The sequence below is a fragment of the Barbus barbus genome (assembly GCF_936440315.1).
Source record: "Barbus barbus genome assembly, chromosome: 20".
Lineage (NCBI taxonomy): Eukaryota > Metazoa > Chordata > Actinopteri > Cypriniformes > Cyprinidae > Barbus > Barbus barbus.
Window position 1 is genome coordinate 31,593,755 of NC_136748.1, and position 14,406 is coordinate 31,608,160.

General features: G+C 40.9%; 1 protein-coding gene across 2 annotated transcripts in view; it reads left to right on the forward strand.

The window, feature by feature from the left end:
- LOC306886390 (von Willebrand factor A domain-containing protein 5A-like) overlaps positions 1–12,169 on the forward strand; it is a 32,146-nt gene extending 19,977 nt beyond the window's left edge. The window contains exons 14-20 of one of the 2 annotated variants that reach the window (XM_079443445.1): positions 2,516–2,733; positions 10,091–10,132; positions 10,245–10,301; positions 10,398–10,454; positions 11,486–11,625; positions 11,705–11,828; positions 11,912–12,169. In XM_079443445.1, the coding sequence (XP_079299571.1) occupies positions 2,516–2,733; positions 10,091–10,132; positions 10,245–10,301; positions 10,398–10,454; positions 11,486–11,625; positions 11,705–11,828; positions 11,912–12,006 (733 nt within the window). In that variant the 3' untranslated portion in view covers positions 12,007–12,169. The remainder of the gene's footprint in view (positions 1–2,515; positions 2,734–10,090; positions 10,133–10,244; positions 10,302–10,397; positions 10,455–11,485; positions 11,626–11,704; positions 11,829–11,911) is intronic. The other variant, XM_079443446.1, reaches the window with a different exon arrangement.
- The last annotated feature ends 2,237 nt before the right edge of the window (positions 12,170–14,406 follow it).

Below are 14,406 nucleotides of genomic sequence, written 5' to 3' on the forward strand. Positions count from 1 at the left end.
TAAATGCTGAGCTGTAGTCCACAAACAGCATTCTCACATAGGTGTTCTTATTTTCCAGGTGGGAGAGAGCAGTGTGCAGGGTGAAGGCAATAGCATCGTCTGTGGAACGGTTTCTGCGATATGCAAATTGTAGGGGATCCAGTGAGTCAGGCAGCACAGAGCAGATGTAGTCTCTGATGAGTTTCTCAAAGCACTTGCTGAAGATGGGTGTCAGAGCAATGGGCCTCCAGTCATTCAAGCATGTGATTTTATTTTTCTTTGGTATGGGCACAATGGTGGATTTTTTGAAACATGAGGGAACCACAGACAGAGAGGGAAAGGTTAAAAATGTCTGTGAAAACCCCGGCCAGTTGGAATGTGCATGCTCTGAGCACACGGCCTGGGATGCCATCGGGACCCACAGCCTTGCGGATGTTCACCCGTCGGAAGGATCGGGTTACATCTGCGACAGAAAAGGAAAGTGCGCTCGCCTCTTCTGCTACAGCCGCGGGAGCGCGCTCTGTGTGGGCGGTGTTGTGAGCCTCGAAACGAGCATAAAAGTGATTAAGTTTGTCCGGTACAGAGGCGGCAATGTTCACAGTAGCTGGTTTATTCCCTCTGAAATCTGTGATGTTATTGATACCCTGCCACATGCTTCTTGCGTTGTTGGTTTTGAATTGTTCTTCTACTTTGTTTTTATATTGTCATTTGGCAGCTTTGATTGATTTCCTGAGATCGTAACTGGCTTGTTTGTGATCGTCAGAGTTTCCGGATTTAAAGGCAGATGTCCGCGCTGACAAGGCTGCTCGAACATCGCTGTTAATCCACGGTTTTTGGTTGGGGTAGATGCGGATTGTTTTTGTCGGTACTACATCCTCTACACACTTCCTGATGAAACACGTTACAGTATCTGAGTACGCCTCTGTGTCGTCATCAGACGCTGCCCGGAACATGTCCCAGTCCACGTGATCAAAACAGTCCTGTAGTATAGCGTCTGATTGGTCCGACCAGCATTGAATTGTCCTGAGGGCGGGTGCTTCTCGTTTCAGTTTCTGCCTATAAGCAGGCAGGAGCAGAACGGAAGTGTGGACCGATTTGCCGAAAGGTGGGCGGGGGAGCGATTTGTAGGCGTCCCGGAATGGAGAGTAGCAGTGGTCAAGTACACGATCACCACGCGTGTTGATGGTGATGTGTTGAAAGTATTTTGGGGCTATTGTTCTGAAGTTGGCTTTGTTGAAGTCCCCCGTAACAATAAACGCCGCGTCTGGGTACGCGGTTTCCTGCTCGCTTATATTTTCCAGTCGTGGCCTAATGGTTAGAGAGTCGGACTCGTAATCGAAAGGTTGCGAGTTCGAGCCCCCGGCCGGCAGGGATTGTAGGTGGGGGGAGGGAATGTCCAGCGCTCTCTCCACCCTCAATACCACGACTGAGGTGCCCTTGAGCAAGGCACCGAACCCCCAATTGCTCCCCGGGCGCTGCAGCATGGCTGCCCACTGCTCCGGGTGTGTGTTCACGGTGTGTGTGCATTTGTTCACTACTCACTGCTGTGTGTGTGTGCACTTGGATGGGTTAAACGCAGAGCACCAATTTCGAGTATGGGTCACCATACTTGACAATACGTCACGACTTATTCCCATACAGTTCCTTGAGTGCCTGGTCTGTGTTGGCTTGAGGGGGAATGTAAACAGCTGTGATTATGATCGCTGTAAATTCCCTCGGTAGCCAGAATGGTCGACACAGAAGCATATGAAATTCCAGATCAGGGGAGCAGGAGGATTTAATAGAGTGTAGGTTCCTTTCATCACACCACGAGTTGTTGATAAAGAAACAGATGCCCCCACCTCTGCTTTTCCCTGTGAGCTCTTTCGTTCTGTCCTAGCGGTGCACGGAGAACCCCGTAAGCTCGATGGCTGAGTCTGGAACCACTGCAGACATCGAGGTTTCTGTGAGGCAAATAATGCAGCAGTCCCTTGTTTCCCGTTGGTATGAGATGCGTTCCCGCAGTTCACAGAGTTTGTTGTCCAGTGACTGAACGTTAGCCAGCAAAATAGTTGGGAGAGGAGGTCGGAGGGGACGGCGTCTGAGTCTGACAAGGACGCCGGCTCTCTTTCCCCTTTTCCGGCGGCGTTTCCTCGGTCGCGATCGTGCAGCCCAGACAAAGGGCTCTGATGCGGTGTCTGTAAACAAGGCGCCGGCGTTCAGGAACTCAAAGTCCGGTTTGCGTTGCGCGACGAAGGAACCAATGTTTAAAAGCGTGTGTCTATCGTAGACCGTTATACTGACAACATCCAACACGTGAAATAACAAATAAAACATAAGAAACCTAAGAAAAACTGCAGAGTTTTCTTGGAGCTCGCAACACGGCTGCCATGCTCGGCGCCATCTTGAACATGAAACAATACAAAGAAGAGTGGGATGAAATGACCCAAAACTCATGCTTGCATTCACATTAGTGACCCCGTATCAGACGCTCACTAGCCACCGGTTCGCGTCTCTGATGCTGCAGACTATGTTTACAGGTTTGTGTCTGTTGCAGGCTGACGATCCACCGGCTGGCAGCCCGCTCTGTGATCCGCTCTCTGGAGCTGGAGGAACGGGCCGGAGGAGCAGACACGGAAAACACCAGGAGCAGGATTGTGGAGCTCAGTGTTCAGGCCGGAGTGAGCAGTGTTCATACGGCCTTCATCGGCATCAATAAAGACAGCAAACAGACTGTGAAAGGACCACTGCTGCAGAGGAGTGTGCCAGTTGCATGTAAGTTCTGTGTGTGTGTGTCTGTCTGTCTGTCTCTGTGTGTAAGTGTGTGTGTGTGTGTGTGTGTGTGTGTGTGTGTGTGTGTGTGTTTATTTAAAAAAAAAAAATTTAGTTGTCAGGGACATTGTACATTAATAAAACATTCCTATAAATGTACCAGAATTAGCCAAAGGCTATTTTTCATCCGTAGTCCCTGGACAAGATGTTACAAGTCACCCTAAAAAAAATATAATTAGAAATATATTTTTTTTATATTTACAGGTATAATCGGTAATAATATTTTCTAATCTTTTTATAAAAATTTCACTATCTTCCTCATAGTCAATACCCAATAATAGATTATCCCATTCTATCTGTTGTATAGCACCTTTAAAGTTCTCTTGTTTATTCTTTGGTATCCCAAAGAATTCACATTTCTTAACAAATGAGCTAAACCTCTTCTTAGTATGTTTCCTAGTTACCAGAATCATATTATGGTCAAACAGACCAGTTAACACATTACAGGATTTCAAAATTCTCTCAGGTCTGTTAGTGTTACAGCCCATACTAATAGGGTGAGATGCGAAAAAGTGATGTCAACGGGATTCCGACCACAGCCAACAGATCACCAAAACAACACATAAGTTTAAATGATTTATTAAAGAATAATATAGGAAATATAAAGAGCATTAGCTTCGGAGAGTCCCAAGGCCAAAATAACAAACAAAAGAACTAAATAAAATAAAAATATAAATGACCTAATTACGAAGAAAATAAAATACAAATGAACTTCCCTAACTCCCTAAACAAAAACACATCGAATAAATCAGATCAAAATAAATAGCAGACCTCTCCTACGCTCTAATTAATTTTCGTAGGATAAACAGAATAAATCATGAATCGAAACATCCACAACCAATAACCACGAAGCCGTTGGTGATCTGTTGACGGAAGCGGAATCCGGAGCTCTCCACGCCACGACAGCAAACGCTAAAGTGAACTCTCCAGGTGTTGGTAGCGCCGCCCTTTTATAGTCACCCGCTTCAGGATCCACCAGTCACGTTCCTTAATGAAGAGCCAATCCCTGCACACATACACACTCACATACACAAAGCAAAACATACGAAAACAACGATGCCAAGGATCGTAACAGTTAGTAAATATTAGATCAATTTGACTTTTAGTAGAATTAGTTATTCGAGTAGGTCCACTAATTAATTGTTTAAGATCAAAACTGTCAGTTATCTGCTTAAGATTTTTCCTAGTAGATTTATCTTCCCAATTAATGTTGAAATCACCCATTATAATTACCTCCTTGTTAAAATTACATTCAGTAAAGTCTCAATATTTTCATAGAAACTGCAATTAGAAAAATGGGGACGATAAATTACAATGAGAGTAAACGACATTTGTGGAGATAATGTTTAAACTAATGCATTCCAATTCCTGCCGATTCACCCACTGGATTTCGTTACACTGAATAGTATCCTTTATATATATCATTACTCCACCACCCTTGGAACCTTCTCTATCCTTTTTAAAAACATTAAAACCAGGCACCTGAATTACTGCAGTAGAAACATTTTTATGAAGCCAAGGCTCTGATTAACAAAGGAAATCTAAATTTGAGTTTAGTTTAGTTTATTTATAAAGTACATTTAAAAACAACAGGAGTTGCAACCAAAGTGCTGTACAACAAATCTAAAACAAAGTAAAAACATACCCAAAGGGACAAATAAAATTTTACACCCTCAAACAGAATTAAAACATACAGAATATAAATGGGTTTTCAAAGCAGATTTAAATAAAGAAATAGAAGGAGAAGATCTTATGTGGAGGGGAAGACTCTTCCAGAGCCTAGGTGCTGCCACCGCAAAAGCCCGGTCGCCTTTCGTTTTAAAATGTGAATGAGGAACTGAGAGAAGAAATTGACTAGACGACCGAAGAGATCTAGAGGTGGAATGCGGAATGAGGAGATTACAGATATACTGGGGAGCATAACCATGTAAAGCTTTAAAAACAAAAAGCAAAATCTTAAAATCAACACAAAACTGAACCGGGAGCCAGTGTAGAGAAGCGAGAACCGGGGTAATGTGCTCACGTTTTCTGGTGCCAGTCAATAATCTGGCTGCCGATTATTGACTGGCACCAGAATCACTCTCTTATTTACACCTTACATCTTTGTCCCGACTCCGCGTATATTATCTAACGTTAAGTTCAAGTCAATAAAATCAGAAGTACTCCGTGGATTGGCATCTCCTCCACTCCTCCAACCGGCCGACACAAGCGAGCCCACCGACAATCCTGCCGAGCCAAAGATCTCCACGACAGCACCCGAGCTCAATTTAGTTGGTTGGGTGTAATCCCGCAGTAACTTGCTACAACAAGTGCGTACCTGTGAGATTCTATCCGCCATCCGTTTTGGTGTGAGAAGGACCGGAACATGGATGAATATCTCCGGATAATAGCAGACAGAATATAATAATTAACGCATCACTATGTCGAAGCTGAGTTGGAGGCTTGGGAGTGTTTCTTCACCCGGTAGAATAAGGATGGAAAAATAAAAGTCACTGCTAAAACGTGCCTCCCATATCCAATGTTTCCCACAACTTGTTTCATTTGTTGGGTTGATTTGTCGATGTTGTTCGAGAGTAATTTCCCATAAAGATGTTGAGGATTAAATCTGACATGATTGAAAAATGTATTGGTACTAACTGGTCTTAAGAAAGTTGAAACTAATCCGTATGTTAAGAGAGCTATAGCTACACCTGCTCTACCTGCCGCCATCTTTACATCAGTTTGAGTGTGTGTGTCTGTATCTGTGTCTGTGAGTATGTGTGTGTGTGTCTCTGTCTCTGTGTGTGCGCGCGTGCGGTTTTGTGACAAATGAGAATAAATGTGTATAATGACACAGGTATGACAGGTATTACAAGGTGAATGTGACTTATGACTTATGTGACATGGGACATTGCCCCATGTCCCCACTTTTCAAAACACTTATAAAATGACTTAGGTTCATCAATGATTACCCCATCAACTTCGGTCAGAAATCTTGGTGTAATCTTTGATGACCAGCTGACCTTCAAAGAGCACATTGCAAAGACTGCTTGATTCTGCAGGTTTGCACAACACAACATCAGAAAGATCAGGCCCTTTCTGACAGAGCATGCTGCGCAACTTCTTGTCCAGACCCTTGTTGTTTCTAGACTGGACTACTGCAATGCTCTTCTGGCTGGTCTGCCATCAAACACAATCAAACCTCTACAAATGATTCAGAATGCAGCGGCACGACTGATCTTCAACGAGCCCAAAAGAGCGCATGTTACACCTCTCTTCATCTCCTTGCACTGGCTACCAGTGGCAGCTCGCATCCAGTTCAAGACACTGATGCTTGCGTACAGAACTACCACAGGCTCAGCACCCTCCTACTTCCACTCACTATTACGGAACTACATCCCCTCCAGAAGTCTGAGATCTGCTAGTGAGTGACGCCTTGTGGTTCAAACTCACTCTCCAAAACATTCTCGTTCACCATTCCTGGCTGGTGGAATAATCTTCCCAAGCCTATCCGGAACGCCGGATCCCTGGCAATCTTCAAGCAACAACTGAAAACTCATCTCTTTCGGCAGTACTTGACTTCATCCTAAACTCAAAAAAAAAAAAACTCTTTCCCTCTATCTTTCTCTCCGCTTACTAGCTTGTACTTATTTGAGCAATGACTGAGACTTGGTGTTACGAGCACTTCCTCTGTCTGATTGCCTCTTCAAGATTAATCGCTTGTTACCGACTGAGCCTGGTTTCTTCTGTTTTTTTTTTCTCCATTCTGTCTCTGATGGAGTTTTGGTTCCTTGCCGCTGTCGCCTCTGGCTTGCTTAGTTGGGGACAATTCATTTCCAGCGATATCGTCGACCTGATTGCAAATTTTTTTTTTCTTTTTTCATTTTACACTATTGACACACTATTTCCTTTTTTTTTTTTGGATATTGTGCAGTTGCTTTGACACAATTTACATTGTTAAAAGCGCGATATAAATAAAGGTGACTTGACTTGACTTGTATTCCCCAATTGTAAGTCGCTTTGGATAAAAGCGTCTGCCAAATGACTAAATGTGAATATATATATATATATATATATATATATATATATAAATCATACAGAGTGAGTTTTTTTGGGGGGAAAGTAGAAATGCACAGCCTCCTGTGAGATCTAAGTTTAGGTGTAGGGCAATAGCACATACAGTTTGTACAGTATAAAAACCATTACGCCTATGGGATGTCCCCACTTATCACAAAAACAAACTGTCTGTCTGTCTGTCTGTGTGTGCTTTCACTGATTTATTGTCGGTTTAGAACAATCCTGATCCTGGAGAGCCACTGTCCTGCAGAGTTTAGTTTCAGTCCTAATTAAACACATCTGGATCTGCTGAACGAGGTCTTCAGGATGAAACTTCAGGAAAGTGATGTGGAGCAGGTTGGAACTAAACTCTGCAGGACACTAGGGCTCCAGGATCAGGATTGGACACAGCTGGTTTACAAGTATGATTTCATAATCAGTTTTCCTGTCACGTAGTAGTAGACATATATAATAATTTGGTTTACTCAAACAACATTTGACATTCAATTCTTTATTAGATATGAGGGCTACATTGTATGGGATAATGTGCGGTAAGAAACAACCTACAGTACAGTATTCTTTGTTTTCATGGTTCAGTCCATCTCAAGTGGCCCAGTGGAGGTTGTTTGACTATTTTTAATTTTCCAAATTTGTTTGTTGAGGGATTACCTCTATGTACTGTTATTGAAAAAGCACCTGTTTTGGTTATGCAGGTGTTTACATGCACCTCAATATCTCAGCTCAGGATGGTCATAGCTCCTTGGAACAAAACTGCTCTTTAGAGCTTATTATTAAATTGTAGTACATTATAATAGATATTGATGTTTTTGTAAGTGTCTGAATAATGAACACATAATGTGGGTCATAACACAAAGATTGCTGCTGTGGTTAAACCAAGTGAAATAAAAACAAAAAAAATTATGGTTTTTCAATACCAACATATAGAGTTAATCATTAAAATTATGAATGGTCAGTCGACCAACTTTACAATTTTTGGACAACTTGAGAGAGAGATTTGCGTTTTTCTCAAAAGCTGGTTTGGTGTGACTTTTTTGTTTGTGATTCTGTCAGATATGTTTTACAGTTTTTCTCGATTGCTTAAACACATTTGCCCACTCTGACATCACATTTTCAAAACAGTTAACACGCAGGATAAAACTGAAGCTCAATGGCCAAAATGACTCATTTTGTTAGCAAAATGCTCGAACAGTCACAAAACATTAAAAACATGCAACATAAGCAAATATTTCCATCAAACACCACAACTTGGTCAAATTAATTTATTCTTTCAATCAATCATTACACAATGGACAACAAAATACGATACTTTACAAACTCAAATGGATACTTGGAAAAAAAAAAGTTAAAGGAAACTTATGGGTGGAAATACCTTTAAATAAAGATACATATTATCTTTCACATTTAGTCCATTCGTTCTTGACGATTATGCCACAGGTTCTCATCAACATCGCATTGAATGTTTTCCCTTGCAATGCACCGAGGGAAATACCTCCTTGCATGGCGTATCCATCCCTGGCAGTCCTCTGCACCTATTGACACGCAACCAGCATTCATTGGCTCCAGGAGGGGCATCTGCTCATATGGCCGGTGATCATACACCTTCCATCTCCAAGCAGAGAAGAACTCCTCGATTGGGTTCAGAAAAGGCGAGTATGCAGGGAGGAATTGCATCATAATACGAGGCTGTGCTGCAAACCATTCATTCACAAGGCGAGAGTGGTGGAAAGCCACATTGTCCCAAATTATGACATACAGCGTCATGCCAGGCCTCAACAGCCCTCTCTCTTCAGGTGGAATCCGTTTTTCTTTCAAGGCATCAAGAAATGTGATGAGGCGTTCTGTATTGTGTGGGCCAATAGTTGGTATGTGGCAAAGGACCCCATCATTGGAGATGGCAGCACACATGGTGATATTGGCACCCCTCTGACCTGGCACTGTGACAGTGGCCCTCTGCCCAATGATGTTCCTCCAGAGTCTCCTCACTTTACAGAGGTTGAAGCCAGCTTCATCCACAAAAATTAATTTGTGATGTGCCCCTTCAGCTTCAAACTCCATTATTCTCTAAGAAAAAGAGCAAATTCATAAAGCAAATTATTCCAGTCGCATGTAACTATGGTAAACAAGGTATTACAACAAAAAATCTGTGCCTGCACATACTGGAATCGTGCCTCCTTAACAATGTCAGAGTTTCTTTGAAATGGAACTCTGTACAGCTGCTTCATTCTGACATGGTTTCGTTTAAGGACTCGATCTATAGTTGCCAAACTCACACTGTTTATATTTCTAAATGCTCCCTGATCTGCAATTACTGCTGCCTGGATTTCACGCAGTCTGATTGCATTGTTTGCCACTACCATATCTACAATGGCAGACTCCTGTTCAATACCAAATATCTTTCCTCTGCCACCAGTGTGTGGTAATGTGTGGATTCTATAAAGTAAGAGCAAAAAGCATGTAAAAATTGACATTACTGTATGACAGTCACATAAATGGGATTGATAAAACATTTGCATTACTGTAGACACAGTTTGTTCTGCTAACAGGGCAATGCAGTAAAGCTGAAATACACAGTGGTATACACTACAGTAACACTGTGAATTACCTGTTCTCATTCCTAAAAAGCCTGACAATAGATGCCACAGTGCTCCGACTCAGAATGGGCTGGACCCTTTGTCCAGCCTCTCTAAAGGACAAGCCATGATTGATGGCATGGTCAATAATTGTTGCCCGAATTTCATTTGAAACTTGAGCTCGATTTTGTCCACTTGCTGCTGCAGCTCCTCCACCACGCATACAAACTCCTCTTCCTCTCCCTGCCTATGGCCTCTTTGATCCATGCTTGCAAATAGCAATACAGAGGTGGCATCTTTTGTAGAGGGATGAGGATTGATTGCTGATTGAAGAGTTGTGCAAACAAGTTTCACACAGGTGCATTGGAGATTCATAATTATGCAAGTACTTTCTATCAGCTATGAATAGATGTTTTCCTTTTGTTCAACACAGTGAATCCAATGGAGTTTGGGATCTTTCAATGAGATCTGTGGTGACTGTTTTGACAAAGGGTGTGAAAAATGTGTGAAACAAATGAAAAAGTGAGCATTTGAAAGAAGACTTCTGCTGTGCTAAGAATGTGATGATGAAGATCAAGTGGATCCCAGTTTCACTGAGCGTGTCTTATCAAATGAGAAAAACTGTAAAGTGTTTTTTATTCTTACACAGTATCTGCTCTTTTCTGTTTTCTTAGCAATGGGGGCTCCCGTAATGATGATGAGATGTTCTGCAATGCGTAAGAGAAATACACCGACAGCAGCACTTCACTGAACTTTTTTTTTTTTTTTTTTTTTTTTTCTTCATCTAATTGTCTTTTATTTTGTCACTCATTGAATGATTGTCTTTAGCACATGCCCTTAATAGCCCAGGCTTTGCTCCCCAAATATCATTTGGTTCTCCAATGGGTAAGAAAAATATACAACAACTTGGCTGAGCTTTTGTTCTTTTTTTTTAATGTGTATATCAATCTAATTGCCTTTTCATGAATGATTGTTTTTTAGCATGTGCCATACAATCGAAAAGCTTGGGGATTGAATGTGATTCCATGTCATTTGAGGGTAAGTCAAACAAATTGGCTCAGGTTTTGAAAACAATGCCTTAATCAGACAGGATTGATTATATATGGGGACGCCACAGTATGTATTAGTTACTGGGTTGCTTTTGGATTTTAATCATTTGTTATTTTTCCCATTCCATGTCTTTAAATTGTACAGCATTTCTTACCTTTTATGAATTGCCCTAAACAATAACTAAAGTTAATAGCAATTATTGACAAACTGGTAAAAAATGCACCATTTCAGGTAAATATAGTATCATTGTGTAGCTCTCAAAGTCTTGTCAATTTTTTTTGTGTAAATATTCTCATACCGCAGATATTCCATATAGATGTTGCTAGACACAATACATATAAATAGCCAACAAATGAAGTACCTGTACATGCTCCAGCGATAACGGTTGCTATTTCATATTTTTTTCAGCATGTATGTACATGTGCTCTAAGCACTTTATATAGTGAAAAAACACTTAATGTAAATGTTTCAGAATGAATCAACTTGCCATCAGATTAGAAATGTAAATTAATGATTGTGTTTGATTCACTTTATTCAAGTGACGGGATTAAAAAAGAAAAGTACATTATAATGTACAGTTCTTCTAAAGTAGCCTGTTTTTGTCATTATAGAAATGTATTCAGTCAGGGTTATATTGGGTTAGAATTCTGTTTTCTTTTTAAGTGTGTCTTGCACCAATTAAATATTTTATCATTTAAAGTCAAACTGTAAATTATGACATCACAGCATTTAGACGATGATGTCATCACAGCTGGATGACATCAGGTGTTGATGTTAAACTTTAGAAATGGCAAAAACTCACTCTGTGAGAACATTGAAAAAGAGTTATGGTTAGACATTACTGGCACCCATTTATAGACGTGTGTTACAAAAACAAAACAAATCCTGTCTGAATAAGGCTCAAGGCAGTTATGCTGCTTTAATTCATTTAATTTATCTGCTTTAATCATAAACATATCAGAAATAATGCTGCTATGGGTGTCCAGATGACTTCTGTCTGAACTATCTGTGTATTTCAGAAGAAGCTGAGTCCCAGAATGACCCTTTGCTCCAGCTGATCTCTCTTCAGAAAGCAGCAGGATGCTGGGAGCTCAACGCCTCATTGGCCACTGTGTTTGGGAAGACGGAAGACGAGGTGACCAATCAGAAGGAAGCACAGGTGGGATATATGATGTCATATCCTCCGACAGGCTGATGATTGGTTCAGTGTGTGTGTTTGACGTGTGTTTGTGTTTCAGGTGGACGGGTCAGTGTGGGCCACCGTCCTCGCTCTCATCTGGTTATATGCGTTTAAATCAGATCAGCAGGATGAGTGGCAGTTTGTGGCCATGAAGGCCGCGTCATGGATCCGTTCTCAGAAATGTGAGACAATATTCAAACTATTTCACACCACATATTGTGAGTTAGTGCTTTCCATGTTCTTTTACAGTGATTTGAGTTTGCAGGTGTGTGTGTTTCAGCGGACGGCCTGTCTCAGTGTGTGTGTGATGGGAACGCTCTGTTGGGATCTCAGGTGACTGGAGACACGCTGGGAATCTGAAGACTGCAAATCCTGTGCTCTCAGAAGACAAAATCTCTCAAACATTTGTGTTGTTTCTCGTATAAGATATAAGCAGTTTTTGAAAAGCATAACAACTACCATATGTTGTTTTTTACCTTGAGTCTGTAATAAAGATTGATTGATTGATTGATTGATACCATGGTTTGTGATGGTGAATACATTATTTCAGTGTGTTTTAACGAGCAGATTGTGTCAGTGTGTAAATATCAGAAAGTATTTCTTCACTAGCCATAATTACCTGACATGCAGAATTACATTTGCATTACAATGCATTACAAATAATAGTTAGATTAATCAGAATAGAGAAATGTATAATTATGAACCGCCAAGAATAATAATTATAATAATGTCTGTAAATATTACAGAAAAATAAATATAAAGAGAAATGTCCCCAGAATGCTCTGATTAAAAGTGAATTGTGGCCATGGTTAAATTGTGCTTTACGTTGCCTGTTTGTCTGCATCACAGAAAGAGCATAACTGGTCTGCAGTGGAAAATGTCTTTTTACCTGTAGCTGTATGTATGTGAGGGATAATAACAATGCTGATCAGATCAGATTAATTAAATCAAAATCACTCCTATGCCTAGAATATATCCTCCTCATCCCGAGGATCCTTAATAGTGCTGCGTTCGACACTGTAGACCATGACGTACTCATAGATCGATTACAAAACTATACTGGTATTCAAGGGCAGGCTTTAAGATGGTTTAGATCCTACCTGTCCGATCGCTACCACTTTGTTCATTTAAATGGGGAGTCATCTCAATTATCACCAGTAAAGTATGGAGTACCACAGGGATCTGTCCTAGGTCCTCTGCTATTTTCAATATACATGTTGCCTCTTGGTAATATTATTAGAAAATACGGGATTAGTTTTCATTGTTATGCTGATGATACTCAACTATGTATCTCAACAAGACCACATGAAACTTCTAAACTATCTAAGCTAATTGTGTAAAAATGTAAAAGATTGGATAACCAATAATTTCCTCCTATTAAATTCAGATAAGACAGAGATATTATTTATTGGACCAAAAAACATTACACAGAATCTCTTGGATTACAATTTACAACTAGACGGATGCACTGTTACGTCCTCTAAAGTAAAAAATCTGGGTGTTATATTCAACAGCAAATTGTCCTTTGAAAATCATATTTCCCATGTTACAAAAACAGCATTCTTCCAGCTCAGAAACATTGCCAAGCTTCGAAACATGCTACCTGTTTCTGATGCAGAAAAGCTAGTTCATGCATTCATGACCTCTAGACTGGACTATTGTAATGCACTGCTTGCTGGTTGTCCTGCATCTTCAATAAACAAGCTACAGATAGTCCAAAATGCAGCGGCTAGAGTTCTTACCAGGTCAAGAAAATATGATCATATTACCCCAATTTTAGTCTCTGCATTGGCTACCTATTAAGTTTCGTATCATTTACAAAATATACAATCCAACCAGCTCCCTAAGTTCGCAAAACTCTGGACTTTTGGTAGTACCTAGAATAGCAAAGTCCACTAAAGGAGGTAGAGTTTTTTCACATTTGGCTCCTAAACTCTGGAATAGCCTTCCTGATAACGTTCGGGGTTCAGACACACTCTATCTGTTTAAATCTAGATTAAAGACACATCTCTTTAGCCAAGCATTTACATAATGCATCTTATAATCTTGTACTGCAGTTATATCTGATCAAATGTACATTATTATTATTCTTTAGCTTGGGTTGAACAAATCATTTTTGCTTAGATGGAACAGCAGCTACGCTAATTATGTCTCTATTTGTTTCTCTGTTGATTAAGATCCCGTGGTAACTAGGAATTACAGAAGCTTCAGTCTGGATCCAACCCTTAAATGATTTGAGATGACCGAACACCTGAGAAAAGATAATGCCAACCCCTCAGAGGATACCAACGCTCAGACAACATACAGAATTACCAAATTTTGCTATAAGTTAATGGTTAGAGAATTGGACTCGTAATCGAAAGGTTGCGGGTTCGAGTCTCGGGCCGGCAGGGATTGTAGGTGGGAGGAGTGAATGTCCAGCGCTCTCTCCACCCTCAATACCACGACTGAGGTGCCCTTGAGCAAGGCACCGAACCCCCAACTGCTCCCCGGGCGCCGCAGCATAAATGGCTGCCCACTGCTCCGGGTGTGTGTTCATGTTGTGTGTGTGTGTGTGTGTGCATTTGTTCACTACTCACTGCTGTGTGTGTGCACTTGGATGGGTTAAACGCAGAGCACCAATTTCGAGTATGGGTCACCATGCTTGACAATACGTCACGACTTTACTTTTTTTTATATTAAGGTTCTGCAATATATAAATATATTGTGGAAACTTAATTTCCTGTAGAGCTGTTTTGCAACGATTTGTATTGTAAAAAG